This window comes from Leptonychotes weddellii, chromosome 1 (assembly GCF_054177405.1).
Source record: "Leptonychotes weddellii isolate Sample4059 chromosome 1, ASM5417740v2, whole genome shotgun sequence".
Classification (NCBI taxonomy): domain Eukaryota; kingdom Metazoa; phylum Chordata; class Mammalia; order Carnivora; family Phocidae; genus Leptonychotes; species Leptonychotes weddellii.
The window spans coordinates 148626539-148640331 of record NC_138369.1 but is presented as its reverse complement, the minus strand read 5'-3'; the positions used below and the strand labels follow the sequence as shown (position 1 = coordinate 148640331).

Below are 13793 nucleotides of genomic sequence, written 5' to 3'. Positions count from 1 at the left end.
GGCAAGTTACTTAACATTTCTGTGCCTTAGTTCTCTGTCCCCAGAATAAGACAAATAAATTACCTATCTCATGGTTAGATAACTTGTATAAAGTGCTTAAAAAAAAACACTGTGGTACACAATCAGTCCTCAAAACTCACTAGTATTATCATTAAGCCAATCTGTGAAAAGAATAATATCCTTTTTTTTTTTTTTAAAGATTTTATCTATTTATTTGAGAGAGAGAGAATGAGAGACAGAGACCACGAGAGGGAAGAGGGTAGAGGGAGAAGCAGACCCCCCGCCGAGCAGGGAGCCCGATGCGGGACTCGATCCCGGGACTCCAGGATCATGACCCGAGCCGAAGGCAGTCGCTCAACCAACTGAGCCACCCAGGCGCCCAAGAATAATATCCTTTATGGCACTCATTGCCTAAGTGAAATAGTCATGACAATTATGTAGATATTAAAAATATTTTACCTTAATCATCAGAATTGTTTAGTTCAAGGCATATGTTAAGCATACATTATTACTATAATTTACTTTCTGAAAATTATCAGAACATTAATTTTATTTATTTGACAAACTCCAGTTAAGTCAAATAGAGCAGTGTAATAATTCCAAAGGTCAAGCTTGGTTTTGAATTCTACTCTGTCATTTACTAGATCTGTGACCCTGAGCAAGTCAATGAAAAACTTTAGGCTTCAGTTTCCACATCTGTAACATGAGTGAAAAATAGATCTATGTTAGTAATTGAATATTAAATACAGCACAGTGCTTGGCACAGAGCAGATCTCAGTAAGAGGAAGGTCAAAAAAAGACATTGAATATGCAAAATTAGAGAACAGTGTTTATGACAGAACCATATCAATTTACATAAAGTTGAGTGAGAATTGAAAATTAAATTACATTTTTCTGACTCATGTTCAATCTTAAGCAAATAAATCAGAATTTATATTTTGGAAGAAGTTACCATTTTAAAAAGAGAATTTAGCATGAGAAACATGGACATATTTGACAGCAAATCATTTGGCCCTTGATTTCCTTTGTATTGCCACGTATAAAATACAGAGCCTTTTAGTACCAGTTTAAGAAATGTGTCTCTTTTTAAAATTAACACTTCTAAATTCCTAAAATTCAGTGTTGTACATGTAAGTCTCCTCTCCCTCCTTTATCCCCATCAATTTAAATTTATGAAGATACTAAGCTAAGAAACACATGCAAAAACCTTGTGTACACTTACCTCCAAGATCTTTGTTATCTAAGAACTTGTTATTAATGTTTTGGATTATTGGCTGTGTTAGGCAGTCCTGCACACCACTGTTAGCACCGAAGTCAGGGCATTGGTTGCTGCACTTAGTTATGGTAGAGAAGATGGGAAATGCCTTTGCTCAAGCAGAGTTTGCTGGAACCACGATGGGACAGCAAGCACCACATGCCACACCAGAGTGGATGATGGAAATCAGGTTCTACTTTGTGATGTGAAGCTCAACTAGGCCTTTTTTAGCCAGAACAGGACTGGAGTACTCTGGAGTCTAGAATTATAGCTGCTTAGGAGCTAGGGAGCCTGAGCAAACAGGACTTTATACATTAGTGAATGTAAAGAGTCTCAAAATAGTCCCAAATCCCAGGAAATCCCATTTCAGAAAAGAACTTTAGGAGCTGTGGCAAGATAGCATTTCTAAGCTTGCCTCTGTGAATTGATGTTCAGGGTCTCTGTGTGCAGGGGACATCATGAGATGGGATTGAGGGTGGGAAGTTTACATGTTAATAGTTCATCATTTTGTTTTAACTTGCAGGTGGACTATAAAGAGCCTCCCAAAGTCTTGAAAAATGTCATAGGGATCAAAATGTGGATACCTACACAAGAGATGTGGATGTCCTTTGAAAATCTCCTGCTTAATGTATCTTAATATTAACACACAGATCAGTACAAATGCCATTATAAATATAATAATGTCATCCAACTGCTGAGAGCTATTAGTAGCCCATGGGACACCTTTGTGTCAAGCAATCTAGCTCCAGAGCATGTGGCTTCGCCAAAGAAACACAGGCCGTCACTATCCCTTTTTATTGGAGGTACTTGTGAAAATTTCACTTACATATCAATATGTGGTGACACTGAAACTGATATTTCAGTGCCTTCTGTATGTCCACACTATGCTATGTTCTTTTTTTCCCTTGTTTTTTTTAATTTTAATTTTTTTTATTATATTCAATTAGCCAGCATATAGTAGATCATTAGTTTTTGATGTAATGTTCAATGATTCATTGGTTGCATATAACACCCAGTGCTCATCACCACACGTGTCCTCCTTAATACCCATCACCTGGTTACCCCATCCCCCCAACCCCTTCCTTCTGTAACCCTCAGTTTGGTCCCTGGAGTCCAGAGTCTCTCATGGTTTTTTTCCCTCTCCGATTTCTTCCCATTCAGTTTTCCCTCCCTTCCCTGTGGTCCTCCATGCTATTCCTTATGTTCCACATATGCATGAAATCATATGATAACTGTCTTTCTCTGCTTGACTTATTTCACTTAGCATAATCCCCTCCAGTTCCATCCATGTTGATGTAAAAGTTGGGTATTCATCCTTTCTGATGGCTGAGTAATATTCCATTGTATACATGAACCACATCTTCTTTATCCATTCATCTGTTGAATGGCATCTCAGCTCCTTCCACAGTTTGGCTACTGTGGAGATTGCTGTTATGAGCATTGGGGTGTGGGTGCTATGTTCTTTATGCACTTATAGTTTCTAGTCTTGTGATCATCATCCTGATTTTCAAATGTCAAATCTAGAGAATGACTGGGGGAGGGTTGAATCCATATCTGGTGATATAAAAATCAATGTATATTCTGTTGAAACAAACTTCCCTCTACCTCTATCTTCTTTTCATCAAAAAATATTTATGAAGGGTTTTAATCTTCACAACAGTACTGTAAGTTCTGTTCAAAGTGTAAGGGAGAGAGGCATGCCACTTTTGGACAACCTCAAATCTGATCTAAAGTTGTAAAGCTAAGACTTTGCCACCACTATTGGTAGGCTGTTTCAAATAGCATGAGTTTCTCTTCCATTTTTGGTAAACATAGATATGTCCAGTTTAGTCTATAGTAATAATTCTCACAGTTTTCACAATTAGGGCCTTTTCTCCATTTAAAAAAAAATAATAATTTTCTCCCTCATAATGCCCATATTATAAAATACATCTTCTAAGCAGATTGCATTCACTACATAAGAATTTGTTTATGCATTTCAGATGAAAAGATCTGTTAAAAATCGATTAATTCGTAGGGTGCCTGGGTGGCTCAGTTGATTAAGGGTTGGAGTCTTGATTTTGGCTCAGATCATGATCTCAGGCTCGTGAGATCAAGCCCTGTGTTGGGCTCCATGCTGGGCATGAAGCCTGCTTAAGATTCTCTCCCTCTCTCTCTCTGCCCCTCCCTCTGCTCGTACTCTTTCTCTCTCTCTCAAAAAAAAAATCTATTAATTCATAAATTTAAAGAAAAATAACTGATGATAAATAGTAACCAAAATAATACTCAATTTATTTAATAACAGATGATATTTAGGTAGTGTGCGCGGCAATCACTGCTAGAAAGACTTGGAGTTGAAATCTGGTTTCTCCACGTGTTTCCATGCCACTTAAACTTCCTGAGACTTATTTATCTCTCTCTGTACATGGTGTAATAACTGCAATCTCATCAAATTATTATAAGGAATATGAATGAGAGACAATAGGCAAATGATCTGGCTCACAGTGCCTTCTTCATGCATAGTGTCCACTCGGTAAGTGTATTTTTCTCCTGTGAAAGAATATAAAAGCTAGAAAATGTTTCAGACTAAAAATCACTCATCAATGAAAATTCCTGACTCTGTGAATTCCAAGGAGTGGAAAACATTTCTAGATTTCTAGATTAGAAGACAACAATATGAGTCTAGAGTTTCCAATGCCTTGTGGGAATCAGTGGGAGCCATCATGAGAAAGGCATGGCAGGGTGTATACTAAGTTTGTGTGGGATGTGATGTACTTCTCGAAACAAGCTGCTCTCTTTCCTACCAGTATTCCAAAAACTCCAATAGAGCAAGGTTCTTGTCTATTTGAAGTGCCTTGAGGAGCTAGAGGATAATGCTGTAATAAGGCCAAGAGAGCCCAGGGTCTGGGTCAGCCATTTGTGTGAACTTTTAGTTTACCAAATGTCCTAGGGAATCAGAAGTAACGAAACATGTAGGTGTTCTCCCAAAAGTCATGAGGTTGGTGCCTGAATAGCATGTTATAACGCTAAAGGAAGGAAGCTCCTGTTTAGTTAAATTTTTCAGTCTATTTTTGAGAGTAAACTTATGCCTTCCTTTCCCACACCCTTATGAAAGTGACTTTGTTCACCATAAACTTGTTATACTAAAATGAAGTTTAAAAGCAAGATGTATTTCCTTCCTTTTGCTAAAGACTTGATTAATCATCTAAGGGCAGGTCTTTAAGGGCAGCTAATATACCATCCCCCCAAACCCCAGGCTTTTAAAATGCACTAAATTATTTGAGTAAACCATTTACAATTTTATTTTATTTTTGTTTTTTACACACAGACCAAAACCACAAACCCAAAGGATTTTTTTTTTCAATGCACAAACTGCTCTGAGAATAAGTTGGGTGCTTTTGGAAGATGTTTTAGCTTTATCTGGCCAAAAAAGGGCATCCAGGGGAAAAAAATATTAAACACCACACTGACTGGTGTTTAATTATCAAAGCCAGTTTATATTTATTTGTTCAACACAAAATGACAATTTAAAAAAAATCACTTTCCATTACTTTGTCCTAAGAATTCAAGGTGTTCATTTATCTGTATCATTAGTCCTATTTGCCCACCAATGAAGAGTCGTTGGTGGCATCAGGATATCAGTCCACACACGGCATTTTTCTATTCTTCCTTTTGCTTCATATCTGTGTTTCCTAAAAAAACAAATGATACACAAACCACTGATTTTGAGAAGCAGCAATAGTCTAGAATTCCTTTGTTGAGGGGAAAATTTTCCTGACATTATTTAATTATTAATAGTATAGAGAATTCTTTGAGAATCAAGTATCGAGATGTTAAGTCCCTCTTAATTTACTTATATCGGTATTTTAAAGTGTAAAGTTGTCTCTACACTGGTCAGTTTGTCTAGCTATGCTGTTCTAATCTGTTAAATATTTGGTTTGAATTCTTCTTATTTATAATACATTTTCTTTTGCAAACTTTATGACTTGTATCTTAGTTCTTCCACTACAAAAGTCTGGATTTGTCACCCTTAGCAAACAGATGCCAAAGAATGGGAGTAATTTTCAAATATTGTAACCTAAATTTTTGCCTCATTGCTGATAATTATTTCTCAGAGTCCTTAGACTTTAAATGAGCTTTGCCTGCATGGATACAGCCTGCCAGCTTATCCGACAGTGAGTTCAGATCAGCCTCAGCCTTTCCAGCAAGAAGGAGTGAAGGCTGGTGATGGACACATGATAAGAATTCTTTTCTAGGTTTTGCAATGGAACAAATATGGTTGCTGTTGCTTCTAACAATTGGAGTGCTTCTGGGGTCTGCTCAGTTTAATGGCTACAACTGTGATGCCAACCTCCACAGTAGATTTCCTGGTAAGTATGAACCTAATCTTTTCTCTCATTGTATCTGCAAAGAGTGATTATGTTTGAATAGTAAGGCCCTTAAATACATATGGAAAATGGAGGGAGGGGATATCCATCTACATTAAGTGGATATTAACAAATGGCAAATGACAAAAGACATTTTTTCTGGAGTTGTAATTTATATCCACATTAACATACAAAGTGTTCATCATAATTAATATTATTATAATGGCTGCTCACAAATGTGAAAAATATTGGTTATTGGGTGAGAATTGGGAGAGGCTAATTTCATCAAAATTTGCCTAATTGATGCCCTTTTTTTCCCTCATAAGTTAATTCAGACTTTCAAAACTGCCCCTATATGCTAATAGATTTAATGATTATGAAATATTGTGCATTACTCAAAAATATTATTTCAGTGGCATGTTGGTCATTACCAAAGTACACAGGCCAACTTGTCTGTGCATGGCCCAGCAACCATCAATGTTGTGACTGATAGGAGATTTTGACCAGATTGATGGACAAGTCCTATAGGTTCCTACAATCTGCACTGAGTGAGAAGTAATTCAATATTAATTTAAGTATTCATCATTTTATATCAGCTAAAGTTATAGAATCACAGTTAAACATTTACAAAATAAAGATTAGACAGTCTGAAATCACTTTTCCAAGTTTGCCATGCAAATTGAATTACTTTCTGTCATGTTTTACATTTTTCAAAACTGCCAGTACTCCTGTGTTCAGAGCATGCCAGATTGACAACACACTTGCATAGAGTAATCACTAGGTAGTTATGTTGTTGATGTGGGATTTCTAACTCACCTGAAGAGAGGTAATCTGGATTTCTCCAGAATAAAGATCCAAGTGTGTAGGAATGCATTCAGGAGCTTAGACCTGGTACACAAGTGCTTGACAGGTTAAGTATGACATGGGGTCAGGATGGGAATGTCTAAAGGTAAGTCTAGGAAGGTGTTCTAAGGCAGGGTTGTTAATGATTTTGAGTAACACAAAGGAGGGCTTTTAAAAAATATTTTTTGTTATGGAAAATTCAAATATATACAAAAGTAGAGATGACTAAAACAAGCATTTGGGGTGATCAAGCAGCTTCATCAATTATCAACACATGAATTTTGCTTCATCTGTCTCTTCTTACCACCCCCCCTCTCTGGAATAATTTAAAGTAAATTCATTATTCATGCTTCAGAATGTGTATCTGATGGAAAAGAACTTAAAATCTTTATACTTCATGTATATGTCTAATAAATTTAACAATAATTACTTAATATATCATCTAATACTCAGCTAAGTTGCCTCTAAAACATCCACATGGTACATTTGTTGACATGTGTCTTCAGTCTATTTTAATTTATAACAGTTTTCTGTCCCTTGCTTTTCTAAAATGTTCAGTAATGTGGTCATTTGTTTTGTGGAATTCTGCCTTTGGGTCTGGTTGATGCAGCTCTGATGTGTCATTTAACATGTTCCTCTTTTCCCGTACACCCTGTAAACTAATTAGAGCTAGAGGCTTGAGTAAATTCAGGTTCGGTTATTTTGCCAAGAAGACTTTGTGGGTTATTTGTGTGAAGTATTTTGTCTTTGTTTTGTAGGCGATGAAGAGTCATTGTGTCCTTTTAAACATATTCTTTTAAGGATCTGACCTGGTCACATTTTGTTTTAGAAAGCCAATATTGGGAAAAGTGAAAGAACAAGTTAGAAGAAACTAGAGACAGAGAAATGTCATGAAGGCCAGTGTCTATGGGAGCAGAAGAAGGAGACAGCTCTTAAGAGATATTTTGGTAGTGAACTCAACAGAGCTTGAGAGCTGGTTCAGCTGGAGAGCTGAAAGAGAGGATGATGACCATGTTTTAGACGATGTTTTGAACTCGGATAACTGGATGGTGATATTGCCAACTGACACCAAAAGTATAGGGCACTTGCATGTTCTAGAAAGAAAGTTTGGGTTTGAAAATAGTGAGTTTGAGGAGCTTCTACAATTTATAGTGTCAGCCTCTATCCAGTAGTAGAAAAAAATGAACCTGGGTCTGAGGAGAGAGGTTGAAACCAGATAGCTGTGTAGGAGCTGAGTCCCTGTGCAGTGAGTAAGTAATGAGTGGGGGACAGGAAAATAAAAGGTAGGAAAATAGACTACTATTTTAGATAACATAGGTGGTGATGGGAAGAGGAGTAACTGAGCCAACAATTTAAATAAGAAGAGAGGATTTGGGGATTAGAGAACTAGAGACCATTTATATACATGAGTAAAGGGAAAGTATTCAGAGATTGGGAATAGCAATAAAGAAATAATTGATGTGATGAGGAAAGAAAATATGGAAGAAAGCAAAGGTACAGGTGGAGGAGTTAACTTTGGGGAACTGGTAGCTGTTTCTCTGATTTAGGAGAGAAGGAGAAATAAAAGACATGGGCAGAGAAGTTGAGGGATGCTCATTGTGACATGGGAGGCAGAGGCAGAGGCCCTTAGGGGAGTGAGGGTCCAGAGGCCTGGCGGGGGCCAGGGAGGGTAGTCAAGCCTTCCCCTGTTATGTGCAGAAAAGAAGGCCAAAATGTAAAAAGATGGCTCAGCAGAGAGGATCTACCTGATGTTGTACTTACATACTTGTAAAGGTAAATAAAACATGTGAATGAGCCAGGAAGTGGCTAGGACAAGGTAGGGAAGTATTTTTCATATGGGAAATTTAAAAATTATGTTAAAACACTCATTTATAATGGTGCCTGCTGACCACCTGCATCAAAATCACCTGGGAGAGTCGTTAAAAGTTATTTACCCCAAAACCGTTTACTCCACTGTTTTACCCCAAATATGTAGTGTCCAAATCTCTGATAGTGGTGCTGAGAATCTGTATTTTAAACCCTGCGGAGGAGTCTAATGCACATTTATGGTTAGGAGCAACTGACATAATGTATACTATTATTTTCTTTAGTCCATTATTCCAATTAAAAGCACAGTCATGTGTTAGGGGAATAAAATTAAAAACAAAACCTTCTCGCAATCCAGAAATTCTCTCCATGAGGATAGTAGAGATGAAAACACTTATCACTGAGTAAACATTAAACCAGAATGTGAGGCTTATTATAAACAATCCATCAAGAGATTGCAATGACAGAAAGAAATCTTACTCTTTTATATAGCCAAGCAGATGCAACCCATTACATACGTTTTCAAGATAAACAATAACTAGTTCTCAAATAAGAGGACTTGACAGCACCATTTGTCACATATAGTTCATTCTAAATATACCTGGTAATTGGGATGACCATCTGTGTAAGCATATTGGCTTTATCTAGAGGAAAAATAAACTCCCATCTTTACAAAAGGAAGTACTTTTGTAATCTGGAGATATGCTCCCTCCGAAGTTAGGCTCCCACCCTCCCACAGAAACTGTGACATAGGGAGGCTATTTTCCTTGATGTTTACATTTCCAAGAGATGGTTCCCTGATCATTGAGAAAAATTCCTGGGTCATAAAGCTGACAGCAGACTTATCTAGTCTTCAGAGGATTTATATACATTTCAAGGAGATGAGAAAGTACTTAGAATTACAAGTTTTCTGATGTAAATTATTTAAGAAAAGGGAGGAAGAAGTTTCTTCCTTTATTTTAAACAGGGAGAAGTAAACATCTTATTTTAATTTGTATTGGTCCTTATACATGTTAACACTTTTAGTATTGTCAAGCTTAGACAACAAATATCCAGACTTTCCAAATGTACACGCACGTGCATGCCCACATACGTATGCATGCACACGCATATTTTTGCAATGGAAAATCTATATTAAAAAAAAAATCTAAGATCCAGATAGCTCAGAAGTCCCAGGAGAGGCTTTAAGTTTATATGGGTATTATTTTCAAGTAAGCCCATTTTTGCAGGTCGTTTGCAGAAGAAGACCAGAGTGAGCAAATAAAGCATGAAAGGTTAATTTCTCACTTCCCTCTTGACTTGTGGCTTCTCTTCCACATCAGGATCACCCTTGATGTCATCAGGAGCTCCACAAGCTGCTCAGATACTAAGCAATGGGATAGAATGAGAATGAGTCTGGCAAAGGAGAGGGGCTATCTAAATGCAAAGTAATGTTAATAATGATGAAAGTAATCATCTCACCCTATCTGACCTTTGATGTTTCGTGACATTAGAACTATTTTCTTTAATTTCCATGGCATTTATCTTTGGGCCAAGGGAACTGCCATGGTTTAATTCATTTTAAATTTAAAGGGACACCCTTTAATTTTAAAGATAGTTAACTCTTGGCTATCCAAGCTGATAGCAGGGGACAGACTTATAACCCACTGACATTATGGTAGTGCTCTTCCCAGAATACAATTCAAACCACATTTGGCTTAGAGTACCACAGAATTATTTGGCCTAAATTAAATATATGGATAAATGCATTTGGCCTCTGTGACTGACATATACCTTTCTGAAACCACCACCGACCCCCCTTTTTGGGAAGATGGTAGCATATAAGGGTTAGCCTCTAAGAAGTCTTTAATGATAAAGGCACAATCAAGGAAAGATTAGGCTTATGGAACCAGAAACTCTGTGGCTCGACGCTGTCTTATAGTGAACTAACCACTCGTGGGAAACTGAATATAAGTCAGTGCTACACAACTTGTCATTTTGTATTCTATTTAAAATAACACTAATAAGGAAGAAAACAATGGGTTCCATGTATTGAGTGATACGCACATTACTCATTCTTTCTTGTATTCCTTATGACAAACCTATAAACTCTTTTAACATCATTTTACAATGGGGAAATTGAGGATTAGCATCTGTTTAATGTTGCAAAGCTAGAAATTGACAGAGGTATAAAACTAAGACTCTTTCCATCAAACCATGATGCCTTAAAATGAATTTTGAATACTAAGTTTAAAATAATCAAAATGGGAATTACCACATTAAACAATCTGAAAAAAATCACATAGTAGGAAAACTTGTTTAGCCTTTTAAGTACCTGCTTGACTAAGGAAATCTTTTTTCCCCAGTGATAGCTATTAGTATTTCAGTAAACATCAGTGTTCCACAGGAAATAAAATTAAGAATCACCAATTTAATTGAATTTATGGGTGGGTCAAGCAAAATGAACTCTCCAATTTTGTCTTAGGCTCTGCTTAACCCTTGCATTATCCTGTGCCCCAAGTAAGAGTGGATAATGGAATAATTATTCAGGGGAATATGTTTTGGACTTTCTGTGATAAGAAAAGCCAACTCTCCTGCCTGCCTATGTAGTAGTAGTGTTTTGGTCTCCAAGTTGTCCAGAGGATGCCTGCCTTCCGCTTTGCACCTGGACCACCATTGCTAGACCAGATGAAGCAGAAGAACTCATCCAAGTAGTGATCGCTTCTTGATTAATCTAAGTGACAAAATGCAGTGGCAGGAAGAGCAATTAGTCAGCAGGTTCAGTGACTTAATAATTCAGAGTCCATACCCTTCTTTATTTCAATAAAGAAGTTCTTTATTGCATGAATTTTTCACTTCCTTTGCTTGTATAAGTAAAATCCATATGCTTTTTTCCTGCCTGAAAGAGATGACCAATCTCTTCTGGTTCCAAAGAATGTAGAGCAGCTAGTGTGAATGTAAGTCTGCAAAATTTGCCTCAGACTGCATATGAATTTCCTGCAGCACTAGAAACAACAGCTTGTATTTGCTAATGAGAAACAGATGTGAAAAACCAAGTTGGCTAGAAACCTGTTCCATGTAGGAGGGAAACTTGAATTCCTAATCCACCTTAAATTCTCCATCAGCTGCTGGTGTTTTGTGTGGATGAAATATCGATACCCAATATCAATGACTTCTTGCTTATTTAGCACCAAAATCTCAGTATTGTATAAAATCTTGTTGAGAGGAAAATCAACTTAAAAAAATGAATTGAAACAATGAACATAGCATCTGTTCTCTAAGCAATTTTAAGTTTATATAGTGCCAAATATTTCTACTCTCATTTTACAGAGATAGAAATGGAAATGATATACAAGTTACTCATAATCTGCTAAAATTGCATAAATTAGTTTTGAAATGTCTACTGGAGTTCAGGAGGTAAATTCTTTCCAGGTGAGATTTCTATGGCACTACAAAGCAGACTCTTCAGCATAGTAAAGGCTCCTCCTATTATATTTAATAAGTTTTGTTTCACACTATCAGTTTCAACTCAATGCTACTTTGAAGGGTATATAATCCAGCCCATGAATGGAGGTGGAGTCATATTCACAGGATTACCTGCCCCTGCAACCGACCCGCACAGAGCCTCCATCTGCTCACAACAGATACCTACCCCCACCCCATGTCTCCTTTGGTTTGGGGATAGTGCCCAGAGCATACTTGTCATTTGAAGTGCTCCTCCATTTATTAAACTGACATGGTTTATGCACTGGGGAGAGGTGGGGGAAGGAAAAGACTGATCCTATTCCCAGCTTTGTTTCATACACGGCCACCTGAGCACCAAGATAGATTTTTTTGGACTCAGGTTCACAAAGCTTTTTATGAGCCCTCTTTCACTAAGATTCAAAACCAGTTAGTTCCTCAGACAAGGAAAGGAGTCAGGATTCATCTCCTTCATGATTCCTCCTCCTCTCTCTCTCTCTCTCCCCCTCCCTTCCCCCCCTCTCCTTTTTCTCTCATCCTTTTTCATCCAAACTTCTTCTTGTCAGCATGTACATCATACAAATAGGCATTTGGTGGGAGTGCTTAATCCTATAGATAGAATCCACCCTAAGGTTTAGCTTCTGCCCCAAGTATATAGGTGTGACTAAGCAGTTCAACTGACTAGGAAACTTGCAACATTGGCATCACCTGGGGGCTTGTGAGAAACACACAAATCAGCCCACCCCCCACCAAGATCTCCTGAATCAGAATCTGCATTTTAATAAGATTCTCTGGTAATACATATGCACAGTAAAGCAAAAGAAGTGCTGGTTTGAGCATGGTACTCATGATGTCTTGCTAACTTTGTGTTGTTACATAACTACACTGTTTATGTCAGCCCCAGGTGGCTGTCATGCACTTGCTCACTATTGATGACAATAGGAATCAGCAAATCTATCACTGATAAGGGAAAATAATTTAAAAAAATAATTATTAGCAATGAGGCAAGATAATTAGTTACCAAGACTAATGCATTGTAAAAGGTTAAAAACCTAAACAAAAATAGAAAAAAATCTATTAATTTCATATTATTTAATGGGTTGAATTTTCTCAATTGGAAGTCAGAAAATATGTGACATTAAAGATATTGATGTCTGACTAAAACTCTAAAAGCAGGAATCATCTCAGACACTTGGCAGAGTACAGATAGGAAATATGAGTTCTGGATGAACAGTCAAGATGACACTCTATTAATTACACACATATTTTCCTTGTGAATCTTAGAATTTATTATTAAACGTTAGAAACCATGTATGCTATTTGTGAAGGAATTGAATTAAGCATGTTTTAATAGACATTTGCTGCATATTTGTTAGGTACCTAGTGAAATCCAGAGCTTTCAGTGGGATCATAATCTACTCTGAAAGCAAATATCCACTCCCAGATATAATGTAAGCAGTTCAGTAGCCTCACAATTAAAGGGATGAAAGATAGAGCACAAGAGAATGATTACCTTCCACTGGGAAATGAGGGAAAGCCTCATTAATGGACAACTTAGATATTATTTTTCTGTTCTCGGTTCATTCCTCTTCTTACCTAAATGCTGTCATAGGTAAAATTTCATCTATTATAATTGTTTATTAGTGATCCATTGAGTGTTTGGTGATTCTCAAATTTATATTTTTTTCTCTTTTCTGTGCTCTATTTCTGACCACCTGTTGTACATTTCTCCTCTTCTTCTTTCCTGTGTTCCTTATCTCAGGGAATGACCTAGTCACCCACTAAAGCTAGAAATCTATCAGTTTGACATCTCTCTCTCTTCATGCCATCATCTAATCAATTTCTTATAAGTTTAACCCATTAGAATGGTTTCATTTCTATGTATGTATGGATGGATGTAATCTCCACACCCAACATGGCGCTCAAACTCATGACCCCAAGATCAAGAGTCGCACACTCCTCTGACTGAGCAGCCAGGTGTCCTGGAACGATTTCATTTCTTCTCAACAATCCCTTCCAAACACCTCTCCTTTACAGAGGCATGATTGTATACAACATGTATGTAAGCCTCTATCATGTCTTTATCAGGCTGCTTTATAATT

General features: G+C 37.1%; 1 protein-coding gene across 2 annotated transcripts in view; it reads left to right on the top strand.

Annotated features, from left to right (window-relative positions):
• The window catches only part of ZPLD1 (zona pellucida like domain containing 1), a 225308-nt gene that overhangs the window by 175764 nt on the left and 35751 nt on the right, over positions 1 to 13793 (top strand). For both annotated transcript variants that reach the window (XM_081797583.1, XM_031024030.2), the window contains one exon: positions 5491 to 5604. In XM_081797583.1, coding sequence (XP_081653709.1) covers positions 5499 to 5604 — 106 coding nt within the window. In that variant the 5' untranslated portion in view covers positions 5491 to 5498. The remainder of the gene's footprint in view (positions 1 to 5490; positions 5605 to 13793) is intronic.